The sequence below is a fragment of the Elgaria multicarinata genome, chromosome 3 (genome assembly GCF_023053635.1).
Source record: "Elgaria multicarinata webbii isolate HBS135686 ecotype San Diego chromosome 3, rElgMul1.1.pri, whole genome shotgun sequence".
Lineage (NCBI taxonomy): Eukaryota > Metazoa > Chordata > Lepidosauria > Squamata > Anguidae > Elgaria > Elgaria multicarinata.
The window spans coordinates 1,550,724-1,572,277 of record NC_086173.1 but is presented as its reverse complement, the minus strand read 5'-3'; the positions used below and the strand labels follow the sequence as shown (position 1 = coordinate 1,572,277).

Here is a 21,554-nt window from a genome sequence, read left to right as displayed (position 1 = left end):
AACAAACACAGGCCACAGCTAGACCTAAGGTTTATCCTGGGATCATCCAGGGTTCGCCCCTGCCTGAGCACTGGATCCCCTGTGTGTCACCCAGATGAACAGGTTTGACCCCTGGATGATCCAGGGATAAAACTTAGGTCTAGCGATGGCCTTAGTGTTGTTAAATGCCTGGGAGAAGAGAAAAGTCTTGACCTGGCGCCTGAAAGATAACAACGTTGGCGCCAGGCGAGCCTCATCGGGAAGATCATTCCACAGTCGGGGGGCCACCACCGAAAAGGCCCTCTCCCTTGTCGCCATCCTCCGAGCTTCCCTCGGAGTAGGCACTCGGAGGAGGACCTTAGATGTTGAGCGCAGTGTACGTTCATGTCGGGAGAGGCGTTCCATCAGGTATTGTGGTCCCAAGCTGTATAGGGCTTTATAGGTTAAAACCAGCACCTTGAATTGGGCTCAGAAACATATAGGCAGCCAATTCAAGTGGGCCAGAATTGGTGTTATATGTTCAAACCTCCCTGTTCCAGTTATCAATCTGGCCGCCGCATTTTGCACAAGCTGCAGCTTCCGAACTGTCTTCAAAGGCTGCCCCATGTAGAGGGCATTGCAGCAATCTAATTTGGAGGTTACCAAAGTATGGACAACAGAAGCTAGGTTATCCCTGTCCAGATCTTTGGGCCTCTTCTCCAGGCAACCCCACTTTTGGAGTTTAGGCAATTATGCGTGTTATTGAAAAGTCGCTCTCAAAGCTAGAGCATGGAGTTGGATTGTCCCATGGCGAAGGTATTGTGTTACTGCTAAAGTCTTGTTAATAAGTGAGTGTAGTTCACACTTTGCAGCCATGGATGTTGGAGTCTTTATTTGTTTGTTTATTTGAGGCATCTGTACACTACTGAATATAGTAAAATCTCTCAGAGGTTCACAATATTAAAATACATCTAGATACAATATTAAAGACACAGCATTAAAACAACTACTTTAAATCCTCCTAAGGAGCAGCAAAATATAGTGGCATGATTCGTTTACTTACAGCCCAGGGAAGGCCTGGGTTAAAAGGTGCATTTTTGGGAGGCATTTGAAACCCACAGCAGTGTGTGGTTTTTTTTCCAGAGGGTCAGTGTTGCTTGGTTGTAAATAAGGAAAGGTGAGCTGCTAGATACCCTGCATTGAGCCGGGGTGTGTGGACTTGATGGCCTTATGGGCCCTCTTCCAACTCTACTATTCTATGATTCTGTGGTGCCAAGATGTGTAGGATAACAACATGCCCTTGAATGTGGCTTGGTCGCTGATAAGCGGATGATGAGGTTGTGGCTCTGTCTGTTTAGTGGCTAATGAATTTCCCTTCTGTTTTGCAGGGGTGGAGAAGTGTGGAAGGAGCGAGTTCCAGTGTGGGAATGGAGACTGCATCCCTTACAAATGGGTTTGTGACGGCAAAGCTGAGTGCCAAGATGGCTCTGATGAAGCCCCGGGTGCTTGCAGTAAGTTAGCTAACCTTGATCAGCCTCCCCCACCCCCACCCACACAATGCGCACACATCATACCTGGCGGGGCTGTGTTCAAGCATCTGCGCATGTCAGAAATCACCACGGGGTTATCTGGGCAAAGCCAGGAGTGGAGCTCTCTCTAAAGACTTTCTTTGCATGGCCTTGTAAATCACGCACCGACCTCATTATTCCACTGAACAATCTCTTACAAAACCCTGTGGTACATAGTCGGAGACGCCGTGCCTTGTTGCAGATCAGCTGCTGCTTTTGAGGGTGGATGTGTGCTGTGTAGCTCGCTGCAGCTGAACCTCTCAAAGCAAGGGGTGGAGGATCTATGGCAGCTTCACCGGACTTCTTGCTTCCTGAGAATGACTGTTTAAAAGAGGGAGGTTGCAACGTTATGGTGGGGAGGAGAACAGCGAGGTGGCACGTCTCATGCCCATGGACACAGGCGCTCTAAGCAAGGCAGTGGTGCGCCGGGAGTGCTAGGCAAACGTGATTCCTGTGTTCAAGGGATCCTGGAGAGATGGTGTGGGCAGCCGGCTCTTGGCAAGAAACAACTGTGCGTGGCTGTGTTAGTCAGCTGCAGTTAAAACAGGAGAGAATCTTTTGACAGCTTACAGGCTAAGAAATTTATAATCACTCTATTATTTTGTTAGATCATTGTAAAAAGGTCCTAACAATTGCCTGGATGTCTCTCTTGCAGACCTCTCTCTCCCTTTCCGCCGCCCCCGCAAAAGTGAAGGGCAGCTAGAATTCCTCCCTCTTCCCCGCTGTCTTATGGTGCAGGGAAAAAAGCCGGAGCAATCGCTCTGTAGGTCTTTTTCTCTCCCAATATCTGACTACCAGCTGTCTGTGATGCCATGGTGAGAATGGTTGGAGCTGCGTTCTGCCAATGGCTTGCCAGGCAGGGCGGCCTTTCTGCAATGACGTTCCAAGCAGACGTTTCTTCCCCTCCACAGCTGCTTGCATATGTGGCTTGAGACCAACTTGGAGTGCTTTTTCAGTGAAGGCCGAGGGAGTAGAGGGTGGCCCTAAACTACACATCCTCTTCAACGTCAATCCTGAGAGCTGTAGATAAGTGGTTGGAGTTCTCAGGCATGGTCCTGGTGGATCTCTTAGCCCACCCGCTCCTGGGTCAAGCTGCAAGTGCTGAGCCTCCCCAGGCACATTGAAGGATTTAGCTACTGTGCTATTTTCATTACTGCCTGCAAGAGTGTCTGCTGTAGCTTTCTTGATACCTCACCAAGGGCACGTCTACACCTCCTGGCGGAGGGGGGAGGGTCTCGCGATACGCTGATCGTGAGATCCTCCCCCTCAGTCCACGCGCGGTGTGTGACGTCCCGGGAGGAAGGAGGACGTTGCACCCGCCATTTTTTTTTTAAGGAAAAGGGCCTGGAGCACACCTGTGCTCCAGGGCAAACGTAAGTGGTTTTTTTTTAAAGCCCCTCCCCGCTCCCCTCCCCTCCCCCGATGGGCACGAAGTGCTTGAAGAGCTCCGTGCCCTGTGCCTGGTTCCCAGGTCCTCGCATTTACTCGCGAGGAGCCGGGACGAAACCGGAACGGCCGCTCACATGACAGTCCCAAGACCATGGGAAAAACTGGGGTAAAAGCCGTCCCGGTTATCCCAGGGAAATGGAGGGATCATCCAGCACAGGGATGATCCCGGGGCGATTGCCGGGATAAGGCATGGTGTAGACATGCCGCAAATGATTATTCCGAAGCTCTTGGGAGACAGTAAGGTCGAGGTAGCTGAGCTGCACTGCTTTGCATCGGTGGAGTAGCAGCATCTCAGGGCAAAGGGTGATTCATCAGTAAATAGCCTGTTCTTCTTGTCCCAGATGGTTTAGCCTTAGAGGGTGGAGAGAAGGTAGCTGTGCAACCCTCCTGTCAAAAATAGGGGAACTCTCTTCCGTTTCTGTGTTGGGATAGAGCAGGGAGGAAATTGGGTCTCTCTTCTTGAAGCCTGGCTAGGTTTTGGGGTGGGTTGGGGGGAACAGGGAAGGGGGAGAGAATTAGCCAAAAACAAAAACCCCTCATTTTCTACCCCAGGAGTTCTTGGAAAACTTTATTTGGGAAAAGTGTTTTTTCCTGGTTTCCCCCCAATCTTTCTCTCTCTCTCTCTGCCTCCCCCCCTCCCCGGCCTTCACACCTCTAGTCCTGGCCCAGCCATAATCTATAAAATTGGAAGGGGGGGGGCGATTCTTCCTAGCTTAGGCCTGAGCCACACTTTTATATTCTGAGACCTTTGCAGTGGCTTCGGCTGTGCAGGGGCTACTTGGGCACAGAGTGGCATCTGTGAGGAGGAAACTGGAGAGACAGAAATGGCCACTGGTGAAGGCTCTTTTGTACAAGAGGTGTGTGGAATTGTAGTGCCATCAGCACTCGGAAGTAAACGCCTCGCTGCGTTCTCCCCGAAAGAGCATGTGCAAGAGTCCTAATTCAATGAGGGTGCTGTTTTAACACCGGGCTTGCCTTTTCAGAGTCTGTGACCTGTGAACAAACCCAGTTCAGCTGTGGTGGCCGCATAAATCGTTGCATCGATCTAGCCTGGCGGTGTGACTCGCAAGCGGATTGTGAAAACGGCTCTGATGAAGAGAACTGCAGTAAGTCGGGCTCTTGGGCTAGTAGGATGAACCCGTTGCATCGTAGTGTTGGAGGAGGGAGTTGGCAGGGGTGCTGACGGACCAGGCTCCTGGACTGTGCTTCTCTATCTTGATTTGGTTCCGGTTTGGAGCCCAGCATTATCAGTTTTATTGTTTTCTACAAAGGAATAGGGGGCGGGGGGAAGACAAGCGAAGAAAGAAAACAGAACAGGACATCACACACTTAACTAACAATACAATACATCTAATAAAAACAACATTTGCAAAACGTATAAGGCTATATTCCCAGCATTATCAGGGCTGGCTGTGCAATAGCACTGTGAAATCCGAGATAATCAGTGATGTATTGGAATGCAACTCCCTATGGCCATATTGGCTGGGAAGGACGGGAGTTGCAGTCCAACACATAGTCTTGCATTGCAGAGCTAGTCCCATAACACAGATCTTCTCCTACTGTGCTGTTTTGTAGTCCAGTTGAATCCCTGTGTAACTCCTGCTTGTTAACTTTCTAGAGCAAGAGGCTCAGTTATGCCCGATTGCACCATTGGCCCTAAAAGGCCAACGGTCGTTCCCTTGGCATGGAGGGAGATAATAAATGGGATGTTAGTGGCAACGATGTCCCACTTGGCAGTGTGGACATTGGAAGTGCAAGAACATCCAAGCAGTTCAATGCTGGCGGAGTAGGATTTCGACCTTTTCTTAATTGATAAATGTATTGTTTCGGCAAAGGGTAGAACAGCCAAGCTTGGGCCAGACAACTAAAGGTGGGGGCGGAACTATCAAAAGGAATCTTCTGAGAGATTAATTAGTTGAGCCAAGTGCATTTAAGTTCAATTGCTTGCATTCATCCCTTGTTAGCTGCCTTGGAAGTTTTAATGGGAAGGTGGCTAGAAATTGTAGGCTCTTCGTGGCAAAGTTTAGTCACTTGTAAACGCTGTGAAAACACACTGTAGCCATTGTGCCGGTATTCTTATTCTTTGCTCTTGCAGCCCCTAAACCTTGCGCTGATAACGAGTTTCGATGCCAAAACGGGCACTGCGTGGCTCTGGAGTTCGTCTGCGATGAAGAACACGATTGTGAGGACGGGAGTGACGAAGTGGACTGCCTGGCCCCAACCTGCAGCTCGGAGATGTTTCACTGCAACAGCTCGGAGTGCATTCCCAAGCTCTGGGCTTGCGACGGGGATGTGGACTGCAGGGACGGGTCAGATGAGGCGCCCGGCCACTGCGGGGGGGTCAAGACCAAGCCTTGCCCTCCGCTGGAGTTCCACTGTGGGAGCGGCGAGTGCATCCACCCGACCTGGCAGTGCGACGGAAGCTTCGATTGCAAGGACAAATCGGATGAGGCAAACTGTGGTGAGCGTTGGGTGGCGCGTGGGCTGGAGGCTGCCTGCGTGGCCTTCTCAGGCCAGATGGGAGGTTGTGGTTTATGGGGCTCCCATTTGGGGCACAGGTTCCGCACAACGGGATTGACGCATCCAGATCTTTGCTCCGAGAGCCTTTGTGGCTTAACGAACGGGGGTAAAATTCTTGAATGTCTTTGTGATTAAAATTTAAATAAAGCAACATCGCTCAAAAAGTGCAAGTGACCTGGAACAAGCGGCCTAGAGAGGGGCTTCAAAATCTCTGTGAGGAACCCAGAGGGTGGGAATTGGACACAGGGGTGTTTTGCTTTATCGAATGCCCTGCACAGGGCAGGATCTGCAGGTATTTTTGAATGTCCAAAACACTTCATATACATTCTCTTCTTGTAATCCTGCCAAGGATTTGTAAGGTAGTTCATGTAAGGTAGTTTCGATATCACCCACATAATGCTGGTGAGGAGGCTGAAAGAAAGGAGTTCACCTAAGGTTGCCTGTTGAGTTCATAGCAAAAATGAGGTTTGAACTAGAGACTTCCTGACGCATCACTCAGTCTCTGAGGGTGCAATCCTGTGCATGGTTGGCTGGGGCATGCTGGGAATTGCAGGATTTTTTTCTGTCTAAACATAGAATCATAGAATAGCAGAGTTGGAAGGGGCCTACAAGGCCATCGAGTCCAACCCCCTGCTCAATGTAGGAATCCACCCTAAAGCATCCCTGACAGAGGGTTGTCCAGCTGCCTCTTGAAGGCCTCTAGTGTGGGAGAGCCCACCACCTCCCTAGGGAACTGGTTCCATTGTCGTCCTGCTCTAACAGTCAGGAAGTTTTTCCTGATGTCCAGCCGGAATCTGGCTTCCTTTAACTTGAGCCCGTTATTCCGTGTCCTGCACTCTGGGAGGATCGAGAAGAGATCCTGGCCCTCCTCTGTGACAACCTTTCTGATTACCAAGATAACAGCTCTGAATTATCCCTATATTACAGTTTCGGAGGAGCAGGCCAGGAGGTGCAGGCGGAGGAGTGCTGGCTTGCCTACGGGCATTATGGCTGAAGTGAAATGGAACCAAGCACTTGCCAGCTTACCACTAATTCGGTTCCAATAGTACTGCACTGCAGTAGCTTTTGGGGAGAGATACCTGACACCTCTGTGACTCTGTCTAGTCAATCTGGCCTCTGATAGTTGCCCAAACGGGACGACTTCCAGTTGTTTTGCAGGAGCCGCAGAGATTGTTGCTTTGCTCTTGGAGTGTGAACGGTGCAGCTTTGTGTACATTGCATAGCATAGTAAGGTCCATTAAGTCTTATGCTGTGCAGCAGCCGTCCCCAACCTGGTGCCCTCCAGAGGTTTTGGACCAACTCTCATCAGCCCTGGCCAGCCCAGTCACGAATGGGGGATGGAGGTGGGGGGTTGGCGTTGGCTGCGGTGCAGGATAGCTGGAGGTGTAAGTTCTACATCACGAGCAGCACAACGTGTTCTGAGCTTGAGTCAAAAGAAGCTGTACGCCATGCCGGGGCTGGGCCTTTGGAGTAATAAGCGTTCGTAGCCATAGCGGGGCTCTCTGTCTGTCTCTAAAAGTCTCTGCTTTTCCCGTCTAGCTAAAGCGACGTGCCGCCCAGATGAATTTCAGTGTAACGACGGCACGTGCATCCATGGGAGCCTGCAATGCAACCAAGAGAATGATTGCAAAGACCTGAGTGATGAGGTTGGCTGCATCAATGGTGAGCATGGCTGCCTGCTGCCATTCTGGGCCTGGGGCAGGGGTGGGGTCTGGCTGAACCACTACTTGAGCGGCAATGGCGTGTTGGTCTGGAAGCTCACGGGGGTGGTCGCCAAAGCCCGCCGGGGTAGAGGGGTGACAAACCTTGCTAGTGGGTTAATTCGCCCTGCGACTGCCCTCACTTCTATAGCAGCGTTCCCAGAATAGCTCCATGGGAAATCCATTCCCAAGGCAGTGCCGCATTAAAGCGATGCTCTCTTTCGTTTGTAACAGTGACAACTTGCCAAGGGTCAAACATATTTAAGTGCCATTCTGGAGAATGTATCACAACGGACAAGGTCTGCAACGGGTTAAAAGACTGCAGGGACTGGTCAGATGAACCCCTGAAGGAGTGCCGTAAGCATTTAACCATTCTCTGTCTCTGTTTGTGTAGTGTGTTGAGTCTGCCACCCGCTTCCTTGAATTGGGAATTCTGAACCGTAAGTGGGTGGGTGGGTGCATTTCAACATGGAAAAGGAACCAGACTCAGACATTGTCTTAAGACCTGAACAATAATGTTTTCTAGGGTGCCTTTGAGTATTCAAAGTTTTGCACGTAGATAATATCAGAAATCCTTACATCACACACACACACACACACACACACACACACACACACACACCATTGACGGTATCATCCCTGAACTGTTAGAAGGGGTGGCTTGCCCATCACCACCTGGCAAGCTCGTGGCAGAGGCAAGATTTGAACTGTGGGCTTCCCCTTTCACAGCTTGGTTCTAGTCATTAGGATACAATAGAGGTCTACGACGCTATATCTAAACCCAGTGAGATTGCCCAGCGATGGGAGGTCTCTGTGTAAACCTGTCCTTAAAGTAATCATTTTGAAAAAGGGCAGGTGTTTTTTGTAGGGATGTGCTCCGCTTCTCCTCGGACCGGAGAAGCAGGAGCGGATCGGGGGGCTTCGCCGCCCCTTAAGGCGGAGGCGAAGAGGATCGGGGGAGCTGTGGAGCGTTGCGGAGCGGATCGAGGTGAAGGCGGATCCTTCGCCTCGATCCGGAGCTCTGCAAAAAAGGTAAGGGGGGTTTTCTTGGCCCTGCCGCTGTCACTGTCGCCCATGCGGCTATGGCAGCAGGGCCAGGTAAACCCCCCTCCCTCCTCTCCCTTACCTGCGTCCGTCCGCAGTCCCGCGGCTGCTTCAATTGAGCCCGAGGACTCAACCAGGAAGACTAGGCCGCAACTGCGGCCTAGTCTTCCTGGTTGAGTCCTTGAGCTCAGTTGAAGCAGCCGCGGGGCCGTGGACGGACGCAGGTAAGGGAGAGGGAGGCCTTACCTGACGCCACTCCCCGCCACTGTGGAGCTCCGATTCGGAGCCGGAACTCCGCAGCGGGGTGGAGTGGCCCCCGGGCGGATCGAGGCGGGGCGGAGCGGGCCCGATCTGCAATTGGCGGATCGGGCGCGAAGAGGATCGGGGTGGGGGGGTTGTTCCGTGCACACCCCTAGTTTTTTGTAGACATCTTTTCCTCTAAGATCAAGAGCCCTTGAGAGCAATTTCTCTGAGAACAGCATCATGGTGTTGTGGTTTTTTGCTATCCTTTTCCAGGAACAAATGAATGTATGGCCAACAAGGGCGGTTGCTCTCACATATGCAACGACCTCAAAATTGGACACGAGTGTTTATGTCCCGAGGGGTTCCAGCTGATCAACCGTAGAAAATGTGAAGGTCTGTGTTGGTGTTCTGTGTCTCATTCTGCAATGTCCTCCTTGCTTTGTTCATGCGTTCTGCTCACCTTGGCTGTCTCTCATGGTTGTGTTACAATCTCATTCAGAGCTGAGTGCTTCTCACCTGGTGCTCTGCTTCCATCCACTATGGTCATGGGCAGAAAAATCTGGCACTTCTCAAAGTGGGCCTTTGACTGGCATTGTGGGTCCTGAAGCACCTTTCTCCCCTTGGCAAAACCTTGTCTTGATGGGATGGAAATTCTCCAGTGCAGCCTTCCCCGACCTGGACCTCCCAGATGTGTTGGGCTAGAACTCCTATCACATGCAGCCAGCACGGCTATGCTGCCTGTTGGGGGTGGTAGTTGGGGACTGCTGCTTAGTGCGCCTGTCTGAGGAGAAGTTCTCTTCTCATAGGTCTTAGTCTTTTGGTACCTCTGAGCTGGCTCCTGAGTTGTGAACTGCCCAGAGAGCTGCTTTGGCTATAGAAATGCAATAAATGAATAAATAAATAAAACGTCGTGTGGCGCAGAGCGGTAAAGCAGCAGTTTCTGCAGCTGACACGCTCCCCACGGCCTGAGTTCGATCCTAGCGGAAGCTGGTTTCAGGCAGCCGGCTCAGGTCGATTCAGCCTTCCATCCTCCCGAGGTCGGTAAAATGAGTACCCAGCTAGCTGGGGGAAAGGTAATCACGGCCGGGGAAAGCAATGGCAAACCACCCCACTACAAAGTCTGCCAAGAAAACGTGGCGTCCCTCCAAGAGTCAGTAATGACTCAGTGCTTGCACAGAGGTTCCTGTCCTTTCCTTTCCTTTACTCCCCTACCATGTTTTTGACCACAGAGATTAATATCAATGTGGATGAAGGCTGATGTTTGGGGCAGTGACCACTGTCCATTGCAAACCAAGATGGTGACATTTCCATTTGCTCTTTATCTGGAGTGGGTCATGGGAGATTCGGGTGCTAACAAGCAGCATGCTATCGACTTGTTAAGACCATAAAGACCAGCAGTATTGCAGTAAGAACCTACTTCATCAGGTGTTTAGTAACATTCTTTTGGATTTGTAGATATCAATGAGTGTCTCAATCCTGAGGTCTGCAGCCAAATCTGCATAAACCTAGAAGGAAGCTTCAAGTGTGAATGTAAAGAAGGCTTTCAGATGAACCCTACTACCAAGACTTGCAAAGCAAAAGGTAATCCCAAGATGTCTTCTGTGCTAGAGTGTATTACTAAGAACGTTTTGAGAAGCCCGGAGCTCCTGGTGACTTCTCCATAACTAGGAACCTGGGCATAATTCTTAATTCTCCATTTGCAGAGAATTCTCCTTAGCTGAGATTGGGCATCACCTTTCGGTATCATTGCTCCGTCTTCACTTTGATAATTTTTTTTTTTTTTACACAAGATCTTTGACTTCCGTGTGAAGCGGACAGCAGAATGTCTGTTTGCATAAGAAGATTTGTTTCTTTTAATCAAGAGCTGGTTTGAATAGCGTTTTTGTGCCGTTCATGGCACCACCAGCCATTCGGGAGGGCCTGAATGTTCTCTGCCACCCACAGGAGCTGTTTTGCATCCAACAGTGCATACATCAGGCGTTTTGTGTAATGGTTGGCATCTGAATGTTCTTATTTCCCTCTTCCCTCCCCACTTCTTTATTCTATTAAATTCTGAGATTATTTTAAATTGTAAAATGCTCTGAGTCCATTGGCAGAAAGGTCTCGGTCAGTCTCTCTCTCTCTCTCTCTCTCTCTCTCTCTCTCTCTCTCTCTCTCTCTCTCTCTCTCTCTGTGTGTGTGTGTGTGTGTGTGTGTGTGTGTGTAACAAGCATTGATTTAATACAACACAGTGGAGCCTTCAAAGCTTTGAGTTTTCTAATACAGTCATCTTTAGAAGGACAGTTTTAAAATTCTAAGTACAGAAACCCCCTGGCCTTAGTGAGTATAAACTGTCGATTTTTGATAGCAGCTAACAGCATAACCTGGAACCTCAAATCTTATTTCCAAGATTATAGCCTGGCCTATTGCAACAAATACTCATTAAAATCTGTGCAAAGGCCCTCATGTAGAACTCTGAATCTACATACCTACTTAACCTACTCCCCTTGTTCTGGGCAAAATAGGTTAATTTTGTGTTGAGTGCTGTGTTGAGTCCTACTTTGAAGCAAGAGCTTTAGAACCACCTGGTCCTTGATGTTATTTCAGGTGTTTTGTACCCTTCCTATCTTCTTCCATATTTTTTAATGTGCATTAATTGTATTGATTAGATTCTGTGCTAAATCTTGGGACTGGAGTTGGCTTCTTTGGCTTCTTCTTTGAACTAGGGGAAGGTCCACTTTGGGTTATAATTCTTCCTGCTGGAGAATTGGATCTGAACTCTACTTGTTGCTTTTCTGGAATTTGATGGAGCATGCTAAAAGTTCTCAATGTCCCTCTTCTTATCCCTTTACCAGGCACCATCGCATACCTCTTTTTCACCAATCGCCATGAGGTCAGGAAGATGACTCTGGACCACAGCGAGTACATCAGCCTGATCCCCCACCTGAAAGATGCTGTTGCCTTGGATATGGAAATTGCCAACAACAAAATCTATTGGTCTGACATCTCTCAGAAGAAAATATATAGGTAAGAGCAGGGTACGTGCTGGAGTGCAGGTGTCGTCTTCGTTGCTAGAGTGAGGAACCCCTTTTGAAAATGGGCTGGCTCTTGTACCGTATTTACTTGTAGGGAAGGAAAGGACCCAACAGTGCCCAGAGTGGTTCAGCGATGGAGCTTCAGGAATGCTTTAGGGTGGATTCCTGCATTGAGCAGGGGGTTGGACTCGATGGCCTTGTAGGCCCCTTCCAACTCTGCTATTCTAGGATTCTAGGATTTAGACCTTGGGAAACTACACAGAAAGTCCCGTGTCTCCACTCAGCACACCCCAGCGAGGGTGCATGCGAATGATAGTGCTTAAGAGGCACGGGAGTCAAGTGGTTTCAGCGCTGTATTTATTTATTTATTACGTTTTTAGACCACCCAATAGCCGAAGCTCTCTGGGCGGTTCACAAAATTAAAACCGTGAAGAGCATAAGAACAACCAACAATTTAAACACACACATCCAAATGCCAGCGGGTGCCCTTTGGCCAAGTGTTGACCTCCTTAGCCGGAGCTTCCCTCTGTACCATGGGAATATTACGGATTGTCTCCGAGGCTGATGTAGGGGCTGCAGAACACCCAAAATGACTAGCAGTGAAAGGGGCGGGCTGTTGCAAATTAACCAGTGAGGTTTCCTGCCAAGTTGGCTGCTGCCTTCCGGTGCTGTTTGAAATTGGTGGGGCTCAGAAGCCGCTGCTTTCTGAGTCGCAGTTAGGAATGGATGAGAAATGGATGCTCTTCGCCCCCCAGCAGCCCTGCAGCCCACAGAGTGCAGCCACCCTGTGACCTCCCTTCATTTCACTGGGGCCTCCCTGTTTGTTGGTCTTGCGCACAGCACACCAATCGATAAGGCTCACAACCACTCCCACCATACCACCGTGATTAGCAGCGGCATCCGAGACCCGGATGGCCTGGCGGTTGACTGGGTGCACAGCAACATCTACTGGACTGACTCTGGCCTGGGCACCATCTCCGTGGCCAGCAGCGAAGGCTTGAAGAGGAAGACCCTGATCAAGGAAGCCGGTGCCAAGCCACGTGCCATTGTGGTGGATCCTGTGCATGGGTATGTGTCCTTCATTTCTGTGCTGTTGGGAGAGGCTGAGTCTGTGGGGAAACCGCGCTGTGTTTCTGTGGGGATAAGCTCCAAGGCAGCCTTCCCCAACGTGGTGCCCTGCAAGCATTGTGGACTTCAGTTCCCAGCATTCCTGATAATTGGCCATGCCAGCAAGGACTGATGGGGGTTGAAGGCCAACACATTGGGAGGGTGCTAGGTTGCGAGAGTTCTGACCCACCCCTTGCTGGGGAAGGGGAGTTTGGGTTGGGCTGAGCTCTTAAGGACAGCAGGTGGGTTCGCAGTCCTGTGAAGGTTGGCTGAAATTGATCTTTCCCTTCTCCTGTCACCTTGTTAGGTTCATGTATTGGACTGACTGGGGGATGTCTGCTAAAATTTCCAAAAGTGGTCTGAATGGAGTGGACAACTTCCCATTGGTGAAAGAAGGCATTCAGTGGCCCAATGGAATAACACTTGGTACGTCTTGCATAGCATCATTATTATTTATTTATTTATTTATTTATTTATATAGCGCCATCAATGTACATGGTGCTGTACAGAGTAAAACAATAAAATAGCAAGACCCTGCCGCATTGGCTTACATTCTAATAGAATCATAATAAAACAATAAGAAGGGGAAGAGAATGCACCAAACAGGCACAGGGTAGAGTAAAACTAGCAGTATAAAGTCAGAACAAAATCAAGTTTTAAAAGCTTTAGGAAAAAGAAAAGTTTTTAGCTGAGCTTTAAAAGCTGCGGTTGAACTTGTAGTTCTTAAATGTTCTGGAAGAGCGTTCCAGGCGTAAGGGGCAGCAGAAGAAAATGCATAGCATTATTAATGCATAGCATTATTATTATTATTATTATTATTATTATTATTATTATTATTATTATTTATATAGCACCATCCGTGTACATGGTGCTGTACAGAGTAAAACAATAAAATAGCAAGACCCTGCCGCATAGGCTTACATTCTAATAAAATCATAATAAAACAATAAGGAGGGGAAGAGGATGCACCAAACAGGCACAGGGTAGAGTAAAACTAACAGTATAAAAGTCAGAACAAAATCAAGTTAGGAACTGTACCTAAGCAGAAGGCTCTCTGCTCCAACCTGGCTCTTGAAACTGAGCAGTCTTCTGTTATTTGGGCTCTTTTCCTTGCATGACAATCGAAGGGTAATGTTTCCACTTTGACACCTGTTTTTGTGTGTGTGCTTTTAGACATGGTCAAACAGCGCCTCTACTGGGTGGACTCCAAGTATCACTCTGTCTCCAGCATTGGTGTGGATGGGGGAAGCCGGAAGACCATCCTTGTGGATGAGGACAAGCTGGCTCACCCTTTTGCCATTGCGGTCTTCGAGGTGAGGCAGATTCACAAGTGGCTGAAAGCACTGCGAATGCCGAACCGTCAGGAGACGCTCCTGACCATTTATTATTTTTTCTTTATTTTATTTATTACGTTTTTATACCACCCAATAGCCAAAGCTCTCTGGGCGGTTCACAAAAATTAAAACCACAATCAAGCAACCAACAGGTTAAAATGGATGCTCTTCGCCCCCCCAGCAGCCCTGCAGCCCACAGAGTGCAGCCACCCTGTGACCTCCCTTCATTTCACTGGGGCCTCCCTGTTTGTTGGTCTTGCGCACAGCACACCAATAGATAAGGCTCACAACCACTCCCACCATACCACCGTGCTTAGTGCCCTGGAGGCAGGCTGACGCATTGGGGCTGGACTAGCGTGTGTGTCCGTGTCCGCCCGCTGCGCGAGTTTCCTCCAAAACAATAAATGTGGCCGTTGTTTACGCCCTTCCTTCAACAGGGCCATTCTCTCTGGATACCTGCTCTCTTTTTTGGGAGGGACAAAATCTGTTGCTCTGAATCCTGTAATTATTGGAGCACCTGTTTCTAACCCTTCTTCTTCTTCTTCTTCTTCTTATTATTATTATTATTATTATTATTATTATTATTTATTTATTTATTTATTTATATAGCACCATCAGTGTACATGGTGCTGTACAGAGTAAAACAGTAAATAGCAAGACCCTGCCGCATAGGCTTGCAAGGAGGTGCTTGAAAAACTGCTGGTATTCCCAGCGTTAAATTTAAGCGGGGCTTACCAGTACAAGTGAGTGTTTGCGGCGGCAGTTCCAGCAGTCCTGTTCATCTAGGTCAAAGACGACACCAGCCTCCTCCACCTGGTGCTCTCCAGATGTGTTGGACTGCAGCTTCCATCCTTATGGTTAGTGGGAGTTGTAGTCCAATAAATCTGGAGGGACACCAGGTTGTGGGGGAGGCTGGCCGGCGTCACTTACACACAAACTAGCTTTTATAGTCAACCCAGCTTTGATTGTATCATATGCTGTTAAATTAGCTTTGCAACCCTCTTCAATTTATGCATCCATCCTTTTGAAACATGTTACTCATTGGTCATTGTATGAGCAAATGCTAGGTGCCTCAATCCTTCCCCCTACTTCTTCCATTGCTGCATGCTGGCCTATTTCTAAATGGGTCTAGCATTTGCTTTGGGGGAGTACAAAGGCTGAATTTGTGTTGAAGAAGGGAACGGTACCAGCATCCAGCAAGGCTCCAATTTCTCTTTTAAACATTGACTCCTTTACCCAGGAAAAAGTGTTCTGGACTGATGTCATAAACGAAGCCATTTTCAGTGCCAACCGCGAGACTGGCTCAGATATTGTCACTGTGGCCGAGGACCTGTTTTCGCCTGAGGATTTGACGCTATTTCACTCTGTGCGGCAACCTGAAGGTAACCTGTCTGTGTCCCCGCCTTGCTTCCACGTGGCTAAGCTTGTTTCCCTCTGCCCTCCTTCATACCTTTTCCCTTTTTGTATAGCGTGTATTAGATGGCAAGGCTGAGGGCCCGTGTCTCTTCTTAAAAACTCTCTACAATGTGTAGAAATTATTAGGCATTTCATAAATAATATGCATTTAACTTTTTTCATTTTGATGCCTCTGAAATGGCCAAATCTCCTTTCTAAACTTGGGTTCTTGGATTTGGTTTCTTACAGGTGTGAACTGGTGTGAGAAGAATGGCATCCCTAATGGAGGTTGCCAGTACCTATGCCTTCCTGCTCCCCAAATCACTAGTCACTCTGCCAAGTACACCTGTGCCTGTCCTGATGGTATGCACCTGGCCACAGACATGAGGAGTTGCACCATAGGTACAGTGACAAAATGTACATTACTAAAAATATTCTTGAATGCAGGCAGGAAGTGTGTGTGTGTGTGTGTGTGTGAGAGAGAGAGAGAGAGAGAGAGAGAGTTAGAGACTGCTCCTCCTTCTGCCAAATCGGTGACAGTCCTCACATGGACAGAGGCATTGATTCGTTGTCCTCTCCACCACGCAGATAAACCAGTCTCTGAGGCTCCTGCTTCTGGCGTTACCACAACTGTGCAATCCACTGCAAGGATGACGCCTCTAGTGCGGCTACTCACCACAACCAGTGCTCCAAGGCAGGCAACAGAACATCTGCCTGCTGCTGTCACAACTGTGCCCAACAGATTTTCCCCTGGCATCCCTGAACATACCACATCTGAAATGGTCACCCTGTCCCATCAAGGTGAGGGGCTTAAGTCTCATCCAGTCCTTAAATGCCTATCCTAGAAGACTCCCTTACTTGATAGGTGATACTCTGAGCTTTTCTACATGAGGCTGTTAATCAACTGCATCTACTTTCAGTTTCATCTCAGGATTGAGATCCAAGCACTTTCTCTCCCCCCGCCCCTGTTTTTCTGCTACATGACTTCTAGGTGGCATTGTGGTATATCAGAACAGCACAAATACACAAGTGGAAACAGTGTTTTCATTCACTTTCTTTTAATACCACATTTCCCCTGCTCTTTAAAAAAAAACCCGAAAAACTTGCTGAAAGTGCTGTTTATAAAAAGAGGCAAAATGTTGTGTAAAGAACCTGTAAACAACCGTGAGTAGGGAGTGACAAACACACAGTAACTGCCTCATGTAGAAAAGCACTTGGAGCGGAGGCTCCTAAAAACCTTCATTTTACTTTTGGGTATTTTTTCCGCTGGCTGTTGCATCTGTAATAGTGACTCATACCACACTTCCACATGTGCCTCGGCCCCACCTAAGTTGAGAAATAACCACAACATTAAGGCTGCTGTTTTGTCCCAGGACTGAATTGTCCCAAACATGGGATGTTGTTTCTATAATCATTCTCTCTTCAATGAATGTAACATTTTGGACAGTTGCACACATTTTAGCAGCAGTTTCTGCAGCTGAAACTCTCCCCATGGCCTGAGTTTGATCCCAGCGGAAGCTGGTTTCAGGCAGCCGGCTCGGGTCGACTCAGCCTTCCATCCTCCCGAGGTTGGTAAAATGTACCCAGTTAGCTGGGGGAAAGGTAATCACGGCCGGGGAAGGCAACGGCAAACCACCCCGCTATAAGGCCTGCCAAGAAAACGTCAGTGAAAGCTGGCATCCCTCCAAGAGTCAGTAATGACCCAGTGCTTGCACGAGAGGTTCCTTTCCTTCCTTCCAAGGTCTTGGACTCCTGTAATTAAGGGACTGGAATGACACCTGTGCAGTGAAGGTCTAGTTAGTGGTCAGCCTAAAATGAGGAAGTTGGTGTGGAGAAAGATGAACTTTACCTTAGGCCAGCCTTAAAGTACAGTCGCTTTGAGCGGTTCGTGCTCCTCTCAGCATAGTCCAGAGTTGAGGAGTTTCATTTTGAATGTTCTGCCTCTCTTCTCTCCACAGCTCGAAATGGTATTGCTGCAGAAACAGATGGGGCCAAGCGGAGCGGCCCACAAGCGCTCTCCATTGTCCTGCCACTGGGTATGTCCCCCCCTCCCCTTTCTGAAGGCAGCATGACGGGAGGGAGCGGGGCAGAGGGAGTTTCTGTCATCCAACAGGAATACCTTCAACTAATGGCAGTAGCCAAAATAAGTCTCAGCAGGAACCTCTTGAGTTGAGCTTTGTCATCGGTGTAACCCATCAGGCACTTCTACTTTCATAACGTCATTCTGCCTTAGTCACGCTTAATAACAGCAGTTCTCAGCTTTCTCTGTTGTATGGTGTATTAAATTCTCAAGCTGTTGAAATAAGCTGGTTAAAATGATGTCCTTTCTTTTTCAGTGCTGATTTGTTTGGTGTCTTTTGGAGTATTCCTCATTTGGAAGAACTGGCGTCTCAAGAACACCAACAGCATCAATTTTGACAACCCCGTCTACCAGAAAACGACTGAGGATGAGGTGCACATCTGTCGGAGTCAGGAAGGGTACACGTACCCGTCGGTAAGATGAGGATGAAGATGATTTGTATTTCTATACTGCCTTACGGCTGAGGCTCTCTGGGTGGTTTACAAAGATTAAAAATATTAAAATACAGAATGCAAAGTTTAAAAACCATTTACATAAACCCCACAATTTACACAAAGACAGCATTCAAGAAAACTGGCATCTTACAAGCATTGGGGTAGCGATGCAGAGAAAGGCAACTGAAATGATGAAGGGGCTGGAGCATCTCCCCTACGAGGGAAGGTGACATCAGCTGGGATTGTTTAGCTTGGAGAAGAGGAGGCTGAGGGGAGACATGATAGAGGTGTACAAGATTAGGCATGGTATGGAGAATGTGGAAAGGGAGACCTATTTCTCCCTCTCTCAAAGTACTAGAACCCAAGGGGGTCATCCCATGAAGCTGATGGGTGGGAGATCCAGGTCAAATAAAAGGAAGGACTTCTTCACACGGCACATAGTAAATGATGGAACTCACTACCACAAGATGTAGTGATGGCCACCAATCTGGATGGCTTTGAAAGGGGGTTGGATAAATTCCTGGAGGCAAAGGCTATCCATGGCTACTAGCCCTGATGGTTGTGTGCTATCTCCAGTATTCGAGACAATAAGCCTTGGTGCACCAGTTGCTGGGGAACATGGGTGGGAGGGTGCTGTTGCACCATGTCCTGCTTGTTCATCCCTGGTTGACGGCTGGTTGGCCATTGTGTGAACAGAGTGCTGAAGTAGATGGACCCTTGGTCTGATCCAGCATCAGGGCCCTTCTGATGTTCCTATGGTGGGTGGCGTACGTGTTCATCACTCGCATAAATTCAGAATGTAGTGAATGTTCAAGTGCTGAATTTTAAGGGAACAATTTCCACATATCAGGAAACTTTGAGCAGTTCTAATGAGTTGCCGCTCCAGCACCATTCCGCCTCCTAGTTGTCATAAAGGCAAATTGATTTGCTACATGACAACACTGCTGAGGGTAAATGAAATTCGTTCAGAATGAGGCTTGCTCTTCCTGAGTTGGCTTTGTTTGCCCTCAGTAACATCATGTAGCCAAAATCATTTTGACTCCATGACGGCTCACTTGTATTTAGGGTTCTTTGTTTTTAAAGTCACTGCAGCAGCTGCTAATTGGTGCTGCCCAAACACTCACTCTGGGGCCTGAATGTTATGTGGGAAACGGTTGCTGTTGGTGCTGCTGCAAACGCCCCTCCTTTTGAGCCGCACCTCAAAGAGTTGCCAAAATAGCGAGAGGGGGATGCCTTTTGTGGCTTAAGCAAGCATTGGTGAGAATTCCTCTGGCTTTCACACTTTCCTATACAACAGTTGCCTCATAAAATGGCTCTTTGCAAAGGAAGGAATTTTGTGTCCCCAGTGCTTTCCACCTGTTCTTTGTCCTGTGCTCTCCTGAGCTGTTGATGTTGAATCTTCTACCTTTATTGAGGCATGAGCATCTTCCAGAAGGCGTCTGTGACCTCAGTCAGGTTAGGGCGGCGGAAGAGTTGTAGTCTGCCCTGTATCTATATTTAAAGGTGAAAGAGAGAGAAGCCCCTGCATACATTCAGGCTCATGAGAGCTCTGTGGCTGAGCAGGATTTGAACTCGATGCTTCTAGCACCTTTCCACCTACTGAACCTCAATAGCCCATTAAGAGACTTTTTCATTTCCCATCTTTCTCTCAAACAGAGACAAATAGTTAGCCTGGAGGATGATGCAGCATGAACCCACCTGGACGCCTGAAGTGCCTCTCTCTGGGCTTTGCTGCTTACGTTCTGGGAGAAGAACACCGGTCCCCTGCCTTCAGTTCTCTCTCAGCCGTCCAACACCGGCCACTTCCTGAGTGACTTGATGGACCTTTCCCTCCCTCCCTTCCTCCCTCTTCTTTTTTTAAAGAAAGAAAGTGCATTGGTCAGCTGCTGTTTTTGCAGGACTTCGCAAGGGAGGCGTGATGGTCTTGTTGGGTTTTTTTATGGTTTTTCTCCCCGTTTTGGTATATTTATTTTTGTATCCAGTGGTGCCGAGACACTACTGTGTCTGCTGTGTTCTGGGTCTCCTCCTTAATCTGGGCAGGGTCACTATTTACATGCGAAGGAGAATGAGAATTTGACGAAGAGAAGAAGTCGGCGCGTCTCTGGATGCAAGCGGGTCTTGTAACAACCTGGCCTTGGTGCCTTGCTTCACTTAAAAGACCAGCAGGCAGGCACAAAGGCAGCTTGGAAGGAAGGGGGACCTCGCCTTAGCGGAGACCAGAAACCAAGCCCACCCTGCCCGTGGGCCTCCAGACCGCTCCCTCCCAAGGCAGACGAGAGCAGCTTTTGAAGTGGACCCCAACGTAGATGCCATAAACGAACAATGGGACTTTGCTCTCTCTGTCCGAAGAAGAAAGCTCCTGTTTGGATCCCGTTGGGAGCTGCCCAGTTGGCCCAGGGCTGCCTGTTCCTCTTCAGCCTTTTCCTGTCAACCCGCCTTGCACTGGGTTCTGTTCATGATCTGTGTAGCCTGTAACCTTGTAAAACTTGTGTTTGCACTTGATTCCTTTCTTTGTCTCTCTGGTCCTGTGTGGTGCCAGAAGGGTAAGAGGAAGAAAATAAACCAATGAGGCAAACAGGCTGGTGATGTGGGGAGGGGGGGAATGGTGTTGCATTTGCTTGGTGCTGTCGCTCTCTTTGTGCCTTCGGTGCTGACAGACAAAGGGCAATAGATTGTGCTGGCCAAGAAACCAGGAAATTGAAGCCATTCTGCTGCGGGTCCTATCTTGATCACAGGTTTACAGTTGCCTTACACTGCGTCTCTTTTCTGCCAGGTATATTTTTTACAATTATGTCTTCAGATTTTGTCTTGCTTTTTATACTCTTACCCTTTCCTTTGCCAATGAGGGGGGGGGGATTTTTATGTGGAGGGAATGTGGAGTGAACACTTCCCGCCCCCGCGGGCCCCCATATGATAAACTCTGATTCTGCACCTTAGTTGTGAAGAAAATTATATTTTGCATGTGTGGCACTTTTTAAGCTTTCATGGATGGAAGTGTTGAATTGCCACATGTTCCAAAGTGGGCTGACTCTGAGCTAATGATGCTGTGCTCTTTTTGCCCCTGACTTTTCTGTAGTGGCAAGTGGATAACGCCCTGATCACTTGCTGCTTTTAAAATGCTATCAGTGATTAATTTTTACATGGGTGTAGGATCAGGGTGTACATTCAAACAATCTGCTGTATCTAAAATCTGTCCCATATCCAGTAATGAAGGACTAAAAAAATTCTATTTATCCTGTCTTTCTCTTCTTTAACACAAAGCAAATGTTTCTAAGATCTAGATTAACAAATGGTTCTTGGCCTGACACATCCAATTCCCTTCCACTGACGCGGGGGGGGGTGGGGGGTGGGGGGGCGGGGAGCACTAAATACTGAGGAAAAGCAGTCAAATCTTTTGGCCTGAAGCTGTGAAAGATTCCAACCTCTTTCTCTTATTGTGGGGTATGTAAATAATGTACATTGTACAACAGTGAGATATATATATTTCCTTTGCACAAAAGTTGCCTTGTCTATTTGTACATTTTTGTTCATAAAATACATGAGTTATTTATTTATAAGTTTATATTCTTATGGTTGCTAATTTAGAGCTTTCTTCTTCATCCCATCTCTCCCTGTTATGATGCCTTCTTTTCTTTCTATACCCTGAAACAAAATATGGGCAGACAGGCTGTGGGCGTGGCATGGCCCGCGTGTGGGACCAGGTGTCCT

General features: G+C 48.4%; 1 protein-coding gene across 1 annotated transcript in view; it reads left to right on the top strand.

The window, feature by feature from the left end:
• The window catches only part of LDLR (low density lipoprotein receptor), a 31,861-nt gene extending 10,686 nt beyond the window's left edge, over window positions 1-21,175 (top strand). The window contains exons 2-18 of the mRNA XM_063119007.1: window positions 1,347-1,469; window positions 3,959-4,081; window positions 5,071-5,436; window positions 7,035-7,157; window positions 7,430-7,552; window positions 8,756-8,875; window positions 9,938-10,063; window positions 11,317-11,488; window positions 12,337-12,564; window positions 12,911-13,029; window positions 13,777-13,916; window positions 15,178-15,319; window positions 15,582-15,734; window positions 15,921-16,133; window positions 17,291-17,368; window positions 17,669-17,826; window positions 19,503-21,175. Coding sequence (XP_062975077.1) covers window positions 1,347-1,469; window positions 3,959-4,081; window positions 5,071-5,436; window positions 7,035-7,157; window positions 7,430-7,552; window positions 8,756-8,875; window positions 9,938-10,063; window positions 11,317-11,488; window positions 12,337-12,564; window positions 12,911-13,029; window positions 13,777-13,916; window positions 15,178-15,319; window positions 15,582-15,734; window positions 15,921-16,133; window positions 17,291-17,368; window positions 17,669-17,826; window positions 19,503-19,538 — 2,543 coding nt within the window. The 3' untranslated portion in view covers window positions 19,539-21,175. The remainder of the gene's footprint in view (window positions 1-1,346; window positions 1,470-3,958; window positions 4,082-5,070; window positions 5,437-7,034; window positions 7,158-7,429; window positions 7,553-8,755; window positions 8,876-9,937; window positions 10,064-11,316; window positions 11,489-12,336; window positions 12,565-12,910; window positions 13,030-13,776; window positions 13,917-15,177; window positions 15,320-15,581; window positions 15,735-15,920; window positions 16,134-17,290; window positions 17,369-17,668; window positions 17,827-19,502) is intronic.
• The last annotated feature ends 379 nt before the right edge of the window (window positions 21,176-21,554 follow it).